We start from the raw sequence: 21,761 nt of genomic DNA, 5'->3' as shown, positions 1-21,761 counted from the left end.
AATAATTTTTTTCAAGTTTTTTCTGTTTGTATCATTATTATGTGTATATTTTAACATTAATAATAGAATTTACTAATTTATCTATATCTTTTTCATATAACTTGGAACTGTCTGCTTTTAGGGATGATTTTCTAAAAAGTAGACACTTTTTAAAAAAATAAAATCTTATTTTCCATAGAAACTCGCAATTAAAAAAAATATTTTATGACACTGTAGAATTGTTATTATAAACAACTATATTGCAGAAAAAAAAATACTGCAAATTCTCAATATTATAAAAGTTATTTAGCCTTTTGTGCAGAGTGTCCGGTTAAACAACAATAGTAATTTATGCTATTACCTTCATTTACACATATAATAAAAAGAATACAATTGAAAATACTGTAAAAGATAATTGCTGAAAATTGCTAAACATTCTTTTTTTGAAAAGACTTCAAGGAGAAGATTCAAGAAAGTAACTTTTAAACCAAATTAAATTTCAACTTATTAAAGTTATTGGAAATAAAACTGATTTTTAACATTGCAAAAAAAACTGATTTTTAATAACCTGTCATATTCTTGAACAATTTCATTTTCTCTTGTGTCCCACTAAACCATACAAACATTTAAAAATTAAAGCATGAAGAGGGAGAGAAAATAAAAAAGTAAAAGAGAAACAAATATAGTAATAAAGAAACCAAAATAATTTTTACATACAGTAATCATTTTGTTGTCTGACATACCAGCTATGAATAGATGTTGCTTGTCCTATAATAAATATTTATAAATCCTTTAATAATTATAGTTGTCAAGTATTTTTAATATAAAAAATATTTCTCTGCATAAACTAAAACATGTTTTAACTTATCTAGTGTAAAATACTTTAAAAATAAACTTTTATTTAATATACTTTACATTTCCTAAAAACAATTTACTTCAATTTCGGATTTTCAGATTTCCAAATAAGGCGCAAGCTTCCAAATTCCAGAAAATTCACATATTTTTTAGTAATGTCATTTATATGGCCAGAGCTAGCATCAAACCTTCGACCTATTAGCTCTGAGCCAGAATTCTAACCACTGCGCCACCGCTGCAACAAATAACATCATTCTAAACTGCTACTAAATGAAATCATTCTCAAATAGGAACCAATCAACATATACATATTCTACTTCGAACATTTCTAAATAATCAATCATTTAGATATAGTATTTATAGAAGAGAGAGAAGCAACATTACGACGATGAGACAATAGTTAAAGGATAGCTGCAAGAGCAGGTCCAACTATGTTTACATAGTGTTTTTGCACCTTGTCTAAAAGAGAAAGGGCATCATTCGAAGATTCACTCGAGATATAGCAACAGTATTCCATAAAAGGATGAATTTGAGATTTATAGAGGAAAAGTTTAGCACCCGGAGAAAGAAAGTGGCAAGCATGATAAATAGATGCAAACTTAGCAGATGCTAATTTTGAAATGGATTTGATACATGGTTTCCAAGAAAGATTGCAAGTAAGAGTTAATCCTAGAAAACGAAGGGTAGATGACTTATCAATACACTACCATTCATAAATATAGAAAGACCATTCATAAATATAGAAAATATAGAAAGATCTAGATTTTTGTGATAACGATTAGCTGAAAACGAAGGGTAGATGACTTATCGATACACTACCATTCATAAATATAGAAAGACCATTCATAAATATAGAAAATATAGAAAGATCTAGATTTTTGTGATAACGATTAGCTGAAAAAATTGAGTTTTATCTGAGTTATCAAACTTTATCAAAGACTATAGAAATGTTGATAGCGATAGCTTTAACCTTCCACCATCTATCTAATGCAAGATAAAATCTATCAGTTATTTTTTATTGTTAACAAATCAGCAATAAAAGGAGAAAATTGAAACTCATAATAATGATCAGAAAAAAGTTACTAGATTCAAGATGAGAAATTAAGTGCTTGTTAATTTAGGACTCAAAAATCTTGTTTATGATAGTAAGAAGACTAATGTGACGGCAGTTAGATGGAGCCAGATTGCTCTCCAGAATTTTTGAAAATAGGGATAACAGATGCCATTTTCCAGCAGGCTGGAAAACAAGACTCTGATAAGCACTTGCTAAATAGTTTCGAAAGTATGGATGACAGCTCCGAAAGAGATTTAGACAAAACCATTTTACAATGGTTTCTAGCAATAGTAAACAGACTGTTTTCTGGATAATTGCTTTGGCGATAGACATTGAAGTAAAACCATGGAGAAAAGCAAGGCTTGACTTGGAATCATTGAGAGGGAATAAAAGATTCCATGCCAGCCTGAATCCAAGAAGTTACATAAGAAGCACAGTTGTCAGTAGGAAGACAAAAGATAATTAAATAGCACAATAGTCAGCAGGAAGACAAGATATAAATAAATAGTATACAGCTTTAATACCATTGAGGTGATAATTATTGTTCATGTCCCTTCAACATTCCCCTCTCCTTTGGGAGAAAATGGTCCATCATAACTGTATACTGCAGGAAAATTTTTTATAACTCATATCTTTATTTTGTGTCAGAAGATCATTGAATAACAAAACACTTTCCAAATAACAATACACATTTCAAAACATGGAAAGTATTTAATTGCAAATTTAAACTAGAAAAATAGGTTTTCTCTGTAGATTTATCAAAGAAAGTGAGTTTTCTTGTTTATTATTGTTATGAAAATGTATATTAATCAAGATAAATTAAAAAGTAAAGCAGTCTATTGTGGAACAAAGTTTTTAAAAATGCTATTTATCACCCCAAAGCTGAGAAGGCCACTTCATCAAAGAGGCTGCTTTTTGTTTTTTAATTGAGGTTACAACCCTCTCTTAACTCTTTAACTCAGAAACAGGAACCTTGACAAACAAAGCCACTGCACAGAGAAAAAAAAGTTAAAATCAATATTACCAGGGATGTGGTGGGATTGAACTTGGAACTTCTTGCGCTATGAAGCAAACTCTTTTCCATTAACTTTTTTTTAATTAAAAAGAAATGTTTTCAAATAGAATGCAAGTTGAATGGAATGTCTTTTTACTAATTGTATGAAAACCAATAAAGAAAAAACAACAATTTCTTTCAAATAATCAACTGGAAGAACAAGAAAACAATATGCTGAATGTACATTTTCTTACCTTATCTTTAATTAATATATACATAAATATACTAAATCTTTGTTATGAGATTTTGTTGTGCACAGACTTTTTCTAAACATACCGTGTTTTCAAACTTCAGAAGGTCATTTACAAACAATAACAGCAAGCTTGTAAGTTTAATTACTTGATCTTTTATAATTATTTTGTTCACATTTTAATTATTTTAGCTTTTCTGTTCACTTTATTGTTAGGAGCTTTTTAAAGATTTTTTAGTATTGGTTTTGTATTTAGCTTTTTAGCAGTTGTTATATTGAATTAATTTTATATTATTGATTTAATAAAGGAATGAGTGAACCGTAAAATTGAGCAAGCCGTGAGATCTGTTGCAAGGACAGGCCCCTGACGAATGGCGTTAGTGCAGGTCTCGGACTCCCCGAAACATCATTGATGATTGCAGTGCATTCCTGAGAAGGGGGATCACCATTCATCCACTTCATCTATTCCTATTCTAATTCTTTTATTCTAATTGGTTATAATGGCACAAACATTTTTTACCTTTTACACCCATGAATTTTTGCGCTTTGTGAGCTTTATATTATATATTTAATTCATAAACAATATTTATAAATCTTGCTGTGACACAGGTGGTTACCAGTTTACAATTTTCAATATTCGTGGTCCTTGACTCAATTCAATATTTATGGCCTTTGAAGTAACTTTTCTTCTGTTGAGTCTTATCTCTTGCAAAGTTCACCAGATCTACTTGCTCTTTGTGAGTTCAGCTGTCTCATCTTGTGATCTTAGTGTTGATGGTTATCTTCCTTTATTTCGTAAAGACTCCAATAGTCACATGCTTGGCCTGGGCATTTACATTCATAAGAATTCACCCATTTGTCGGGAAACTAGGTTTGAATTCAAAGGTTATTCTTTTATGTGCTTTTGTTTAGCACCACTTCAATCTATCGCTTTTCTCTTTGTTCTAATAGCTCTCCTTCATTTTAAGTCTGCACTCTTTTCAATATTATTTCTGATCAAATTAACCATTATCCATCAGCTAATATTGTTGTTATCGGTGACTTTAATGCTCATCACACTGAATGACTTTGTTCAAGTGTCAGTGACTCTGCAGGCATTGCTCAGTTTCTCCACATTCACCCTTAAGTGCTTCTGGTTACGGTTTAATCTCTCTAAAACTATTATCTCATTCTTCTTCATCATCAGAATCCCCCTGTGTGACAAGTGCTTATCAGAGTCTTGTTTTGCGGCATGCTGGAAAGCGGCATCTATTATCCCTATTTTCAAAAGTTCCGGAGAGTGATTTGATTCGTCTAACTACCGTCCCATTAGTCTTCTTCCTATCATAAGCAAAATTTTTGAATCTTTAATTAATAAACACTTAATCTCTCATCTTAAATCTAATAACTTACTTTCTGATCATCAATATGGATTTCAAACTTCTTGTTTTACTGCTGATTTGCTAACAGTAATAACTGATAGGTTTTTATGTATTAGATAGAAGATGAAGAGGTTGAGGCCATTGCTCTTGACATTTCTAAAGCTTTCGATAAAGTTTGGCATGCTGGTCTTCTCCATAAGCTTTTTTCTCATGGTGTATCTGGTAACATCTTTAAGATTATTGAGTCCTTCCTTTCCAATTGTAGTATAAAAGTTGTCCTTGATGGACAGCACTCGTCTTCATATCCTGTAACTTCAGGTCCAACTTTTATAGTGGTTGCTTGCAGTCTTGTTGGAAGCGAAGATGTAAAAAAAAAATTTTTATTATTGTCTAGTGTTCAGACTATGAATTGTACCCAAGCCTATTTTTTAGGAGAAAATATACCAAAAATATAACATGGCAAATTAGCAAGCTGCATTATAAACTGAAGATTCAGAGTTCGCCTTAGAGAAATATATATATATATATATATTTTTTTTTTTCATTTATTTATCATATATATCATATCATACATCATATCACATACCATATCATATATCATATCACATATCATATCATAAATCATACCATATATCATATCATATATCATATCACATATCATATCATATATCATATCATATATCATATCACATATCATATTATATATCATATCACATATCACATCATATATCATATCACATATCATATCATATATCATTATATATCATATCACATATCATATCACATATCATATCACATATCATATCACATATCATATCATATATCATATCACATATCATATCACATATCATATCATATATCATATCACATATCATATCATATATCATATATCATATCACATATCAAGTCATATATCATATCACATATCATATCATATCACATATCATATCATATATCATATCATATATCATATCATATATCATATCATATATCATATCATATATCATATCATATATCATATCATATATCATATCACATCATATCATATATCATATCACATATCATATCATATATCATATCATATCATATATCATATCACATATCATATCATATATCATATCACATATCATATCACATATCATATCACATATCATATCATATATCATATCATATATCATATCATATATCATATCACATATCATATCATATATCATATCATATCACATATCATATCATATATCATATCATATATCATATCATATATCATATCATATATCATATCATATATCATATCACATATCATATCACATATCATATCACATCATATCACATATCATATCATATCACATATCATATCATATATCATATCATATCATATATCATATCATATATCATATCATATATCATATCATATATCATATCATATATCATATCATATATCATATCATATATCATATCATATATCATATCATATATTATACCATATATCATATCACATATCATATCACATATCATATCACATATCATATCATATATCATATATCATATCATATATCATAAATCATATCATATATCATATCATATATCATATATCATATCATATATCATATCATATATCATATCATATATCATATCATATATCATATCATATATCATACCATATATCATATCATATATCATATCATGTATCATATCATATATAATATCATATATCATATCATATATCATATCATATATCATATCATATATCATATCATATATCATATCATATATCATATCATATACCATATCATATATCATATCATATATCATATCATATATCATATCATATATCAATTATTTTCATTTATTATCATTTTCTTACAATTTTATTAGCTACTTATTTTATTTTATTTACTTATTAAATCATAGGCCATTGTTTTATTATTTGCTTAGGATGACTGGAGCATGTGGAGCATGAAATAATTTTCTTCTACTAAATAGTCTTTACATTATTTATTCTTACCCAATGACATCATCTAAAATCTGATTCTATTATCACATCTGCCAGATCTACGTAACTAACAGCTTCATTTCTTCCAATGTACACCAGTGACAAAATAGACATTAGGCTATCTTGCTGGAGGTTACAGCGCTCAATAACCTAATGACTACACTGATGCTCATGCACACATTTATTTAAAAGCTCCACAATGCAGATCAGATCAGCACTTGCTGAATATGTGCTTGGATCTTCTAAGCTATAAATAATAATCACTTCTTAGCTATAAGAACGCACTGAAACTGAACATACTTATGCATTCACCGTCACACCTGTAGACATGAACAGTCTCTAATATCAGTAAATCAAACATTTGTTCTTTGTTGCATATGATCTACACACAGAGTGACTAGAGCGTTAGTTGTTTCTGCCTCTACCCCCTAAGCATCTATACTTAAATCATAAGAAAATATAAAATCATAAGAAGATATATTATATATACATAAATCATAAAAAAATATATATATATAATATACGTAAGTCATAATAATAATATATAATATACTTAAGTCATAAGAAAATCATAAGAAAAAACAAAATGAGTGTAAGACTAAAGTCTTACAACTCATTTTATTTTTCGTATGATTTTTATTTTTTTATTCAACGACACCATCTATAATCTATTTTTATTATTACATCACCCAGGTCAACTGGGAGATGTAGTAATAAAAACATAACCGTAATAATAAAAACATAACTAGATGGCTCCGTTGATCACCTATATGCAATCATTGTGCCGCATGAACAATTATTAATTATTTGATCTTTTAAAATTACTCTGTTCAGATTTTAATTGTTTTAGCTTTTTTGTTTGCTTTATTGTTAGGAGCTTTTAAAAGATTTTTCAGTATTTACTTTTGTATTTGTTGTATTTAGCTTTTTAGCAGTAGTTATTTTAAACTGATTTTATATTATTGATTTAATAAAGGAATGAGTGAACCGTAAAATAAAGCAAAAAATAAAGCTGAAGGTTGGATTCTAGCTTTATACTTTTTATTTTATACAGTTAGCTAACTTACAATTTTAAAATTTATTATTTAGAGAACAATTTACTAAGTATGTTGCATTTCAATTGTACTTTGCTAAACAATTTACAGTTATATCTTTGCTCGCCTAAACCACAATAACTCTTATCTATATTTTGATTAAAGAAATTTAATGCAAGCAGATTTAGCATGAGTAAAGAATGATTATTAATTATTAGTTTGTTTGTCTGTTACAACAACAATAATAATAATGACAAATTTGAAGATGATAATAACAATGACAATGCTGAAGAATTTGCAAGTTAGTTTAAAAGCATATTAATTCTTTATAAATATTTTTGTAATTAGAAAAGTTTTAGGTTTAATTACTGTTTAAGATAAGATTTAATTTGTAACTTATAAGTTTAAATTTCAAGTTTAATTTTTTAGTTAGAGACCAATAAAACCTAACAAAAAAAGTCAATAAAACCTAATCATCAAAAATTTGTCAAATTTTGTAATTGACATTATAGGTATCATCATTATCAGCTTTTGTTTAACTTAATCATATTTTGGTTGATATTTTGTTGATTAACGAGCCTTATAAATACATATATAAATTTATCATTTATATGTCAAATGATCTTCTTAATTTACAAAAACTACTAATTGTACAATACAATAATAGTGTCAGCAAACAATACATGTTTGATAATTTATTTTGTTATATCAACTTATAAAATAATAAGGTTATAATAGCAAAATTGTTTTTATTTTTTGTCATTTCAAACTAAAATGGTCACACTAAAATATTAGTTTTTAGAGTGACTATTCTTTTTAAAATAAAAACGATAAAAACAAAAAACTTTCATGTTTCATGTCTTAGAAATACTTTTATATAGCCTTTTTTATATAAACTAATTTTTAAAAATTTCCAACACAAAAAAAAAATTTGTTTCTAATTAAAAAAGCTTTAGACAATTTTATCAGAAATAAACGTTTACTTAAAAAAAATTATTTAAAAAAAAATAGTCAAATTCTTTTCAGCCTATAAAAGTTTCACTGATGATGTTTTAAAAAAACCTAGGAATAGTCATAATCCTATGCATTATGAATATGCATTATATGAATTATGTTATCCATTATACATTGTTAGTTAAACACAGTCATTATGCTACGATTATACATATGCATTATCTGAACAATAATTAAATATCTTCATCCTTGTTAAAATGTTTATAACATTAAATTAACAAATAATAACAAAACTTACTTCATCAGGATTAAACTTTATACAGTATGGTATTTTCTTATTTGAATAACGACCTAAGCACTCCCCTGTAAAATTATAAAAAAATTTTTTTATCTGAAAAATTTAGAAAGCAAATAAAAAAAACTGGAATATATAAATATTTTATAAAAATGATATAAGTTAATTTAAATCAGTAATGCGGGGACTTTATTTATTCGAATATAAAATGGGCTGATGATATCTTCACTGGTACATGTGAAATTCTGATTTAAATAGTTCAGAATTTCATTTCACTATAAACGACTGCTTTTTGTCACAAAATGTATTTTTTCCAACATTTCAAAAGACAGATAAAGATTCGACTAACATTCTTTATCTTATATTTACAGAAAATTTAAATCGAGTTTCTGAACTTACATCAAATCCTCCTTTAGGTAAGATTGTTCATACACATATGATATTGACTTGGAACTACCTTATAAGCACTAATAATATCAATAAAAAATTTGTTTCAAGTTATATATATAGAAAAGGTGATTATGTTAAAATGATAAAATATTTTAATTCAATTATTTGGAAAGCAGTACTTGGGGATAGAAATATCAATCAGTGTTATGGCAAATTTTTAGAATTATATACAGTGGCCTGTAACAAGTTTATTCCAGATTCTAAAAAATATGGACAGCCACAACAAGCTTGGATTACATCTGATCAGTCTTCTACATTCTGCAAAGTTTTTGTGGGCATGTGGGTGAGCACGAAAGCGCTGGCTAAACGGAGAAGACTGTCTGATGTTGTTTCATCATTGTTAAAACATACTAGATGACGCCACTAATATTTTTCATGTTATTTAATTTGTTAACTCACCGAATATAGATAAAATAATACAAATAGAGCAATGCAATACCATTAAAATTATTTTTTTTTTAAATAGTTTCTTTAAAATCTTAAATTACCCAATTTCTTACCTACTAAATCGAGATCTAATAGCATACAATAGCCCACCCAGTATTTTAAAAAAAGTCTTGATGAACTTTAAATTAAAATCTCCACTGACTTATTCAACTGAAATAAAATAATCCACTTTAGCAGCAGTTTTTAAACTTGCTGCTAGTGGATTACCACTCATTGAGCATTTGCTCACCGCAGCAATTAAATATTTTTCACCAAAAATTTCTAATTAAAAATGTTGAATAATTCAAAAAAAAAAAAAAAATGATTTTAAATTATTTTTATATAACTTAAAACTGCTTAATAATGTATAATTCTACATTAAATATTACTTTTGTTGCACAAAACTATGTTATTTATTACTTTTAATGTAAAATACTATATTTATTATTCCTGTTTATGTACAAAATTTAATTATTACTGCTAATGTATAAAACTAAGCCTTCTTTGGAGACATGTGTGGTTGCATGCTTTATATGACCACGCATATAATTTTTGTTGTTGACTACTTGGCCACAGCTTTTTGCAAGTTTTGAAAATATGAGCATTTAAAAAATGTGCTGGAAAAAAAATGTAAACTTAAACTAAATTAAAAGTAAACAAACCATAAACTGAAAAGAGAAATAAAAACTAAATAAAAAATACTAAACTAAACTAAAAAAAAAAAATTTTTAAAGAATGATAAAATAAATAAAAGATAAATGAGAAAAAACAAAAACATAAAATTAATATATGTTTTTGTTTTAACTCAAAAGTGTTTCATTCCAAAGAATTTAGAAAAGATCATAGTTTCAAAGTTATTTAGTCCAAGCTTAATTACTTCAAAACTAATTATTTAAAAATTTGAAACTTTTATATTTTCTAAAGTCTACTAAGAAAATGAAACAAAAAAAAAATTATCTGTTAATAGGATTTGAACCCTTATCTAACATTGAACTAACAGCCGCGCCTAATAAATATATCAATTAATCAAACATTAATTTTATGATTAAATATATTTATAATTATATTGTTATAGATGCTAAGGTTGTGGTAACCAATATCACTAATGTCACTAATGTCTATGTGATTATTAAGAACAGTGCTTTCTTAAATATGCTATGGGATAATTTTAAACAGTGCTTTAAAGTTTATTCAAGAAAAAAGTTTTCTTAAATATTATTTGTGATTATTATGAACAGTGCTTTCTTAAATACCTTGATTTGCTATTTAATGCAACCTTTATATTTTCTTTTTTCTTAAATAAACTTTAAAGTACAGTTTTATAAAATTGATACTGTTTTCAACTAACTTCAATTTTACTGATTAGGGGAATAAAATTTTTTTTAAATAAACAAAAAAAAACAACAACCTATAACTAGGTTTGGCAAGTTAGAAATACCTGTCTCAGTGTCCCATAACTTAATCCATCTGTCATAACCACAACTTATAAACTTCGTACCATCATTATTAAAGCAAATATCACGTACTGATTTTGTATGACCTATAAAAACAACAAATATTTTCTAAAACTTTTAGTTACCTATACATACCTACATAAACATCATATACTTACATAAACATTATACACATAGCTACATAACCATCATATACTTACATAAAAATATATTTGGGAGTAAAGCAAGTAAAATAAAAAATTGTTAATTAACAAGATGTCATTGAGATACTAATAAGATTTTTCAATGAACTCTAATTAAAAGAATCTAGATAGACTAATAGAAAACTAGTAGCAAGAGTAAAGCAATTTAACTGGGTGCAATTAATATACAATTGTTGGTAGTGTTTGTAAGTGTTAGTCCATCAGTTTTCACAGCATGACATATGATTATTTTTTTGTCTAGAAAACATCAGATGTCATGGCCATGTCATCAGTGTATTTGAAACAAAATATTAAAAAATGCAAATTAACAATAATTTTTCATCAGTTTTAAAAAGTAAACTTTTTTAATTTTGTAGATTGTTAGGAATATGTCTAACAACATGACAAAATATAATCAGCTTTTATCTGGCTATGAAAAAAACTATTGTAGCTTAGTCATTGTAGATATTTAGAAACAATTTTTATATTTAGATGCTTGAGAAACATAAATCTATAAAATTTTATTACTATTTTTAAAATTTGAAGGAAGGCAAATTCAAATATGATCAGATTATAACCATTATAGTACATAAAAAACTACTTAAAAACAACAATCACAATTAAAAACATAGTACACACATAGACATTTGCATGCACATAAGGGTCATGACTTTTAACTTTTTGTAAAACAATTAATTTCGTGTGTCATAAATTGATGAACTTTTGCTCAAAAGTAATGAAAATAGGTTTTATTCTGTTTAATTCCTAAAGAAGGTCACTAAGAAAACAAAATTTTTAAACTGGTTATAAGTAGTATTTGCAGGTAGTAGCATAATGACTTTCTGAAGCCTAAAACTTTCTTAAATCTTATGGAATTTTTTAGAATTTTGTGGACTGTTATTTTGAATTTTTAAGTTTCTAGAATTTTCTGGACTGTTCTGGTTGTCTCTAGAAATTTCTTCATGAAGTTTATGCAAGATTTAGACAATATAAGCTGCCTAAATGAGCAACATTAATAATTATATATGAATTTTTATTTGCCAGGTGACATTCAAATTGTATAGAAGTACAATAGTACTTATATTTATTATCATTGTCTTTCAGAAATATATTCAAGTATTATCTTCGATCATAATGTCATATAAGAAAAGTGCTTCCACTACTGAAAGGAACAAACTAATTTGGATAAAGAACCTTGTAAAATTTTTAACCTGAATGTGAGGCAGAATATTAGGAGTCCGAAGATTCAGAATAACAGTCCGCAAGTACCAGCACGAACTACAGCAAAACCAAAACTGCAACCAAATTAGTAACATCTTTAAAGTTATCAACCAGAAAAGCAGCAACCATTTGTCAACAGTTATATGATATGAGATCGTCATTTAGAAACTTTCACATTCTGGTATATTCAGATCAACTATTAAAGAAGCTGTTAAACTGGAAGAGTAAAAGATGATTGTAGCAGGCACTAAAAATGTAAACACTAGAAGAAGGATTGGGATGGTCAGTCCAGTTACAAAGACATTTTGCTGAAAAGAAACTGGAAAAACCACAATTTATTGGTTGTCAACATAATTTTCTCGACCAAGTCCTTCACGTAGTAATGGATGAAGAACTTGGAGGAAATAACATTTTGCCCAATATTGAATATCCATTTATCCCGGAACTTGCAAAGAACTACGAACAGCTTAAGAAGAATTTCAAAAATGGTAAAGAAGTGATTACTGAAACAGCAGGATGGTGTGACAATAAAAAATTTCTATTTTATTTTTTTTAAAGAATCTGGAACATTTCCTAAAGTGAAGTTTCAGAAAATATCTAAATTAAATAATGCAAGATGGTATTCCCAAGCAATACTAGCTTGTTTGATAATTATTTTTCAACCAGGAAGAAGAGACTCACTATTTGACATTGTAGATTTATCTCTTACAGATGGGCAGACCATTGGTTTTCTGAACAAATTTACAACCCAGATAATTATCAGAAGCTATATAGCAGCTTGCACAATAACGCATAAGAAGCTTTAAACGCAGAAACAAAGTTTTGGAATAAGGAACCATCGAGACTAAATATTTTCAAAACAAATCAATGTGCAGATTTCTAGAACAAATCAAGTGTCTTCAAGATCTTTTTTGCATCTATAAATAGAAAGAGATTCTTCAGTTTAGATTTATTTTGCCTAAAAAAACTAAAAAACCATAATATTTGTTTATTATGCTTTAATTAAGCTGAGTACTACACAATATTGTTTTGATATACACAATAGCTTTTCATACTTGTAGATTTATTAAAGTTTATATTTTTATTTTTATTTGTAATTTAGAGTCTTATAATGTAACAGAGTCTATTAATGTAACAATAAAATGTTAAATGCTTAAAAACTACATAATAACTCTACAATTTAAAAAAACTAGAATTAAAAAAAAATGATCATAAAATTGTTTGAAGTTTTATTCATATGCATAGTAAATTAGAACTTTCAGTTTGTGAGAGACCTTTTTCAACAAGAAAATCGAAATGTTTTTTCATTACTTTTGTACAAATATTCATCGATTTATGATCCAGGAACATGGGGTCACAAATAACCCTAATACCCCACATATAAATACACATACACAAACATAGAAAAAAAACACCGCAAAAAGTGTAAAGTATTCATAGTTAATGAAAAAACTGAAATTACATTATAGTAATTATAATATCATTATTGGCAACATCAACAAAAAAATAACAACAATATATATACATAAAGTAAACAAATTGTAATAACAATACCAATAATAAGTGAGCAAACATATAATACATTTTATATAAACTTGTGTTATCTAAATTTATGTAATTTATGTTATAAAAATTTGAAGAAAGAAAGATAATGTTACAAAGTTGAATTTAAAAAAATTTATTACCAGCAATAAAAAAAAAAAATATATATATATATATATATATATATATATATATATATATATATATATATATATATATATATATATATATATATATATATATATATATATTAGGGTGGAGTGAATTTTAGTTTTTTTTACAATTCATTTAGCTTGGGTGTGCAAAAGTTGTCTATTCATTTCAGAAATACTCTGGAAAAATATCAATGCTCTAGGAAATTATCTTGAGGTTCCTCAAGACCTTTAAAATTTTAATGGGTCCCTAATATTATGTAAAAAAAAATTTTTCAAAAGTATGTCATGTTGGTTCTCAAAAGAAGCAAAATTTTATAAAAATTTCAAAAATAACAATTATTTTATAAAAAAATTATTATTTAAGATTTTTTTGAAATTATAATTAAAAAAAATAAACTTTTCATTTTTAGTTTAAAAGGTCATTTTTTCTGCAATAAACTATAAAATAACAAATTTTTTTTTAAAATAATTGAAATTTTTTATTTTTATCACTTAAAGTTTAAGTTTTTTTTTTACTAAAAAAAACTAAAGCACATAAAATAAATTACAAATAACTAATTTATATTTTGAAGAAAAGTTTTAATATTAACTGATAGTTTAATGTATTTGAATAAATGACATGAATAAAATTATATTCTTCAACTGATTTTATTAGGCAATTGTTAAACAATTGCCTAATAAAATTTTTTAATAAAACATTGTTTAAAAAAAAGAAACTAGAAGTATAATAACTATTTGAACTACATTGCATTTGTTTGTTGTTACCATGCAACTACATATGCAATGTAACTATTTAATATTGTATCAAAATAAACTACTGATACAATAATACATAGTTACCAAACTATATACTATTGTATCAATAGTTTAGACGTTGTTTAACGTTGTTAAACTTTTAAAATGCAAACCTAGGTAAGCACAAACAGGTTAAAAAGTATTTAAAAAAAAAAATTTAAAACCAGCTGTTAATATATAATACATGTTGATATTAAGATCATATTACCTGAAACCTGAAAATTTGTATGTCTTTTTACACACACAGATTGATAATATATCAATAACTTTTCTGTTTTTAGGCTGCAAGTATTTGTTGATGAACATCAAATGCAATTTTTATTATTAATGAATACTTTTCATTTTGAAATATTTATTTAAATAAAACTTATTTGTTTAAAGTATAACTTCAAATTTTTTAAAATTATTTATCATGTTGTTAATGCTATTTCTGTGAATTCTTTTAAAGCTAAACTTGACATATAGATTTTAAATAATCTAACTATGCTGAATAATGATATAGCTGTCTAAGTGTACTTTGTATGCTCACCAAATCATCAGCTCAAATATATTACTATTACTATTACTATTTATTCCCTATACACCCACATACATCCACAAACATCTATGCATTTTTAACATTCGCTAAAACTAACATTTCATCAAGTTTATCAGACTGATACTTTAAAAAGGGTATCAGTCTTCAGATTTTTTGATTACTCCATTAGAACCAATAAAAAAGTCACAATTGTGAAAAACTGAAAGATAATAAATTTCATGACAACAAGTAAATTGTGTTTTTCCACTCTATTAATTTTTCTCTTTTGAATTGTCTCTCATGGCTTTTATTAAAGTAAAGGTCATAGCAATTAAAAATAAACATTTATAATGACATTTATGTGTATAATTACAATTAAAAGTTATACCTATATAAGTGCGGATATTTCTTCGTTTATTATATACTTCCCAAATCTAAAACAAGAAAAACTAAGATATATACATGTATACAAATAATTAAACATTTGTCTAAACAATTAAACCCTAACTTTATTGTATTTAAAAAAGCATCACCGTTAAATTATTATATAAAATCACTATATAAATCATCAAAAATCTACATAAATATATTAAATAAAATATAAGAAAAATGTAAATATATACAATAAAAAGAAATTTTATTGCCTTTTTAGAGTTTTTAATTTTTAAGTAGAAAATAAAGACAATAAAAAACACGAACTTAAAAAAAAACTAAAAAAAATCTAAAAGTATGAAAATAAACACACACAAAAATCACTATTGACAGAAAATCTGTTATAACCAATCTATTTAAAATACATTTAGTTATCACAAAAGCATTTTTATCAAACAAGTGAAGTAATTTTCTATTGCTTTTAACAGTATTGTTTGAGACAATATTCCATAGAAACAAAAGCCATCTAAGGAACCTGGATATTTCTGCTAAATAGGTGAACACCTAAAAGGTACAGCTGGCACCAATGGCAACTTATAGTTTTAAAAAAATCAAAGTTAAAACATAAAGTTTTAACAATATGAACTAAAACATTTAAAATTAGTAGTATACTATTTGTCCATTCATTATTTATTTATATTGGAACAGCCTAATACCCGAACAGTCTCAGAAAGTGGCTGCAAGTATTACTCCATCCAAAAAAAATGATTTCTGATCTTTAACATTTTGTTTTTACAACACATTTTTTATTATGATATATTTATTTTGAGTCTACTTTTAATTATGTTTGTAGAGTATAAAACGGGGCAAAATTTTGTAGAGCATAACTTTAAGTTGTAAGTATTTTATCTTGTTTGTTATTCAAAATATCATTTTAAATAATCAAGTCAAAAAAAAAATAGAAAAATTATATTCAATATCATTATGTTAATTCAATTTTTAAAAATATATAAATTTAAATACCAATTATATTTTTCTACTTCTATGTTTAATGAAAATGGTTTCACATTTGTGTGGTTTGAACAAATTTCCTAAAATGCTCACAGAAACCTGTCCAAACTCATTTTATTTAAATATGACATCATATAAGAACTTTTTACAGCCTTTTTAATGTCTTGACATTAATCTACCTTATAGATTAGAGTTGTGATACTACCAAAAGGATTACCATCCTAAAAAGGTTTACAAGCATCTAGTATGCTTATCCACAATTAAAATAGGGGTTTCATAGTTACTTTTATAACAACTAGAAAGAAACACACCCCTTCCCTCCCTCAAACAAAAAAAAAAAGTTTCACAATAGGGCGAGGAGTAATATATTGGGTTGGGGAATAAGTTTGTTCGGTTTTTTTCAAAGAGCTTTCTTTAAACAAAAAATAAAAATTATAACAATAAATTATTCAATTATGTATTCGTCGTTACTGTTTACAACCTCCTCCCACCTCTTGACCAATTTGTTGATGCCATTCCGCCAAAAATTGCTTGGTCTGGTGTCTAAGAAGTGGTTGAGCCAGTTTTTGAAGTCCTCTTTGCCGTCAAAGTTAACATCCCTTATTTGATTCAACAAGGAGCGGAAAAGGTGATAATCTGTTGGCACAAGATCTGGAGAGTACGGCGGATGTTGAAGAACCTCCCATTAGAGTTTTTGGAGTGCGGTTTTGACGACTTGTGCAACATGGGGTGTGGTGTTGCCGTGGAGCAAGATGACTTGGCCTTGTCGTTCAGGTCTTTTTAGTCGCATAACCTGATTTATGCGGCGTAGTTGGGCAATGTAGAGCTCCTTGTTGACCATTGCGTTCCTTTAAAGCATTTCCCAATGTATCATGCTCTCCCAGTCTCACCAAATGCAGATCATGGTCTTTTTCATATGGAGATCTTACTTGATTCTTGGCGTTGGCGTGTCTCCTGGTGCCAACCACTCCTTTCTTTGTTTCATATTGACGTACATGCATTATTTCTCATCTCCTGTGACAATTCAGTACAAAAAGCGCTGTTTATGGCCGCATGTTGCTCGATAGCGCGCAAGGTGTTAGGCAGCGATTTGAAGGTGATTTTCTTTGTTGACTTTGTTAAGCTTGTGAGGCACCCAGGCTCAAAGTTTTTTGGCAAATCCCATTGTGTGAAGATGATTAAGAACCGTCTTATGATCGCAGTTCATTTTTTTTGACTGATTCGCGACTTGTTTGGCGACCATCTTCCTTCAAAAGTACCTTGATATGCTCCTTATTGAATTCTGTGGGTCGTCTTCTGCGAGGTATGTCTTTGAGGTCAAAGTAACCATTTTCTAACTTCGCAAACCATTTCTGTGCTGTGCGTTCACCTATGACACCTTCTCCATACACATTGCATATGTCACGAGCAGCATCAGCTGCTTTTTGACTGTGATGAAAAGTGAAGAAAAGTAGGTGACAAAAATGCTGATTTTTGCCACCTGGGTATTCCATTTCTAAGGGTGGAAAATAGAAAAAAACTAAAAATATTTGAAAAAACAAATAACACAGTTTTGTAGAGCAGAAAAGGCACTATCTAATGAATACAAACACTTTGCTCAACAACAAACAAATCCTTTAAATAATACTCTTTGAAAAAAACTGAACAAACTTATTCCCTAACCTAATAATATATTATTTTTAAATAAACTATTGTAATTTAAACACAACACACTACTTTAAGGCTGCTTTATATATAATTTTTTGATTATTATATGACTATAGTCAATATTATACTATTTATTTGTATGACTAATATAATTAGAAAGTGAGCAGAGACTATGAACAAAAGTACAAATTACATGGAATTTTAATTTGTTATAAACAACAGTTAATGATTGAGTTTAATTATGAGTTTTTAAACTCAATCAATATAAACAATAAATATATAAAGAATTTGTTGATTTTTTTATGGCTCTATTTAGCTTATTTTATATTTTACAACTTATATAATATTATACAAGTATAAAATAACTTAATATAATAAAAATAACAAAAATAATAAAAATACTTATATAATAACTTATATAATTTGTTTTCTTGATTTTTATTTAAGTTTTATATTTGTCTATTTTTGTTTTTTATATTTGTTTTATATTTTTTATAAAACATTCAAATTTAAATTATTAGATTAATTTTGAACTTTAATTATCAATTAAAAAATTTTTTATTGGTAAAAAAATCTTTTATTAACATATATTTTTACTATTCATTAAAAATAGCTATCAGTTATTATCTAAATTAAAAATAGCTATCGTTATTATCTAAATTAAACTTACTGATATATACAATATATTTAACTATCTATTAATAATAACAACATTTACCAGATCTTTTGTTATACACTGTTCGTATAGTAGCAATTATCTATAATATTTGATCACTATATTAAACAATATTAGAAAGTTTAGACTTTGGTCAAATTAATATGTACATGAAATCAACATGTCATGGTTGCTTTAAAAAAAAGCAACCATGACATGTTTTTTTTTTTAATAAAACCACTCCAAGCAAGGCTGCAAGCAACCACTAAATAAGTTAGGAGTTTAACAAAAAACTAAGAGAGCTAAAAGACAAAAAAATGGATGACAGAAGACTTAAACAACTATAAACTGTATGAATCAGGAAAATGTGATGACAGGAAGAAATTTCAAAGAATTGATGTTCAAAAAAGCTGAATAATTAAAGTCTTTTGAGCATGAAGGTACAGTTAAAGTAAATGCAACTAATGATGAGTGACACAAGAGTTTTGGTTGATGAAATGATATGATAGCTATATATATATAAATATATATGATAGCTATATATAGCTAAACATATGATAGCTCACTTGAGCAATTGTTGTTATAAGATAACAACTTCGTATATTATATAAAGTACCTTCATAGCAGAACAAACTCAGATATTATTTTCCTTATTTGATTTTGACTTTTGTATCATACATTTTTGTACTGCTTATATTAATAAATATATATTAAAAATTTATGATTTTGTTATCTATTATGTTATTGTTATACACATTTTGTGTTAATTTGTTAATTGTATTAAATTTTGTGTTTTGTGTATAATCATAATAAAGCTTTAGATAGAGAATTATTATAAAAAAGATTGTTATAAAAATAATAACAACAGTATATATATACAGTAGCGCACAAAAGTAACCGGACAAGAGCATAACATGAGATAACTTTTGAATGAAAAGTCCAATTTCTTTCAAAATTTCACTGAAATGTCAAAAAATTGATTATAAACCTAAAAACAAATGAATTTTTACTAAATTTAAGCAATCTAATCTTAAAAGTTCATTTAATCAAAATATGCGCCTGCAAAAGTATCCGGACAGAAAAAAAAAATTGAATTAGATTTTTTTTTTTAAACATTTTTAAAATTGAAAATGCTTTATTTTAAAGTAAATTGCTTAGTACTTTGTCGGGAAGTCCTTAGCATTGATTACTGCTTGAGAGTGACAAGGCATTAGTCCACCAGCTTCATAATCACAATAATTTTGATTTTTCCCAATTCTTGTTTCAGAATATTCAATAAATCACGTTTACTTTTTGGTTTTCGACCTGAAATTTATCGATCAATAGACATTTAATACCTCACATAGACATACAATAGAATCAAGGTCAGGACTTTGCTAAGGCTATTCGATTAATCAAATTTCTTTGGTTTTGAAAAAGTTTTTCACAAGGGTTGAAGTGTGCTTTGGGTCATTGTCCTGCTAAAACATTCTTCCTTGAGACATTTTGTTTTTAACATGTGGTAGCATAACATTCTTAAGTATACAAAAATATGTACATATCTTTGTCCATTTTGCCATCAATCAAATGGATAGGACCGATACAATCTCTATTCAAGTTAGCCCAGTTCATAACGTTTCGACTTTTGCGCTTTACTGTTGGTAGCTGGTATTTAGGATCGTTTTTATGGCCTTTGTGTCGACGGACTTATCTAATATTATCAAATCCAAATAACATAAACTTAAATTCATTACTAAAAAGTACTTTCACTCACTGTTTTCTTTCCCAATTCAAATGTTCATAAGCAAATCTTAAGCATGCTTTTCAATTCTTTATATAAATAAAAAGTTTCTTGGTAGGAAGTCTTGCAAACAGATTTGCAGACCTCAAAAGTTGTTTGATTGTGTCAACACTACATTTTACATTAAAAAGTTATTTAATTTCAGCATTTACCATGACAGCATTTTGTGTGGAACATTTTTCAGGGCTCGAGGATGGATATTTCAGCAGGACAATGACCCAAAGTACACATCAACCCTTGTGAAAAACTTTTTCAAAACCAAAGGAATTCAATTAATTGAATAGCCTTAGCTAAGTCCTGACCTTAAATCTATTGAATGTATATGTAAGCTCATTGATCGATAAATTTCAGGTCAAAAACCAACAAGTAAACGTGATTTATTGAATACTCTGAAACAAGAATGGGGAAAAATCAAAATTATTGTGATTATGAAGCTGGTGGACTCAATGCCTTGTCACTCTCAAGCAGTAAACAATGTTAAGGACTTCTCGACGAAGTATAATTTCACGCGCATAATTTAATTAAATGAACCTATAAGATTAGATTGCTTAAATTTAGTAAAAATTCATTTGTTTTTAGATTTGTAATCAATTTTTTGACATTTCAGTGAAAATTTGAAAGAAATTAAGCTTTTCATTAAAAAGTTATCTCAAGTTATGCTCTTGTCCGGTTACTTTTGCATGCTACTATATATACTATACTATATATACATATATATATATATATATATATATATATATATATATATATATATATATATATATATATATATATATATATATATA

At 26.7% G+C, this 21,761-nt stretch overlaps 1 protein-coding gene across 1 annotated transcript in view; it reads right to left on the bottom strand.

The window, feature by feature from the left end:
- Nucleotides 1-21,761, bottom strand: part of LOC136071877 (pre-mRNA-processing factor 17-like) — a 90,246-nt gene that overhangs the window by 23,530 nt on the left and 44,955 nt on the right. Inside the window, exons 12-16 of the mRNA XM_065797437.1 lie at nucleotides 15,900-15,945; nucleotides 11,084-11,185; nucleotides 8,773-8,837; nucleotides 697-747; nucleotides 548-588 (exon numbers count right to left, since the gene is read on the bottom strand). Coding sequence (XP_065653509.1) covers nucleotides 548-588; nucleotides 697-747; nucleotides 8,773-8,837; nucleotides 11,084-11,185; nucleotides 15,900-15,945 — 305 coding nt within the window. The remainder of the gene's footprint in view (nucleotides 1-547; nucleotides 589-696; nucleotides 748-8,772; nucleotides 8,838-11,083; nucleotides 11,186-15,899; nucleotides 15,946-21,761) is intronic.

The sequence above is a fragment of the Hydra vulgaris genome, chromosome 05 (assembly GCF_038396675.1).
Source record: "Hydra vulgaris chromosome 05, alternate assembly HydraT2T_AEP".
NCBI classification, from domain to species: Eukaryota; Metazoa; Cnidaria; class Hydrozoa; order Anthoathecata; family Hydridae; genus Hydra; species Hydra vulgaris.
Note: the sequence above shows the minus strand (reverse complement) of the source record. Positions and strands in the feature narration are given on the sequence as shown.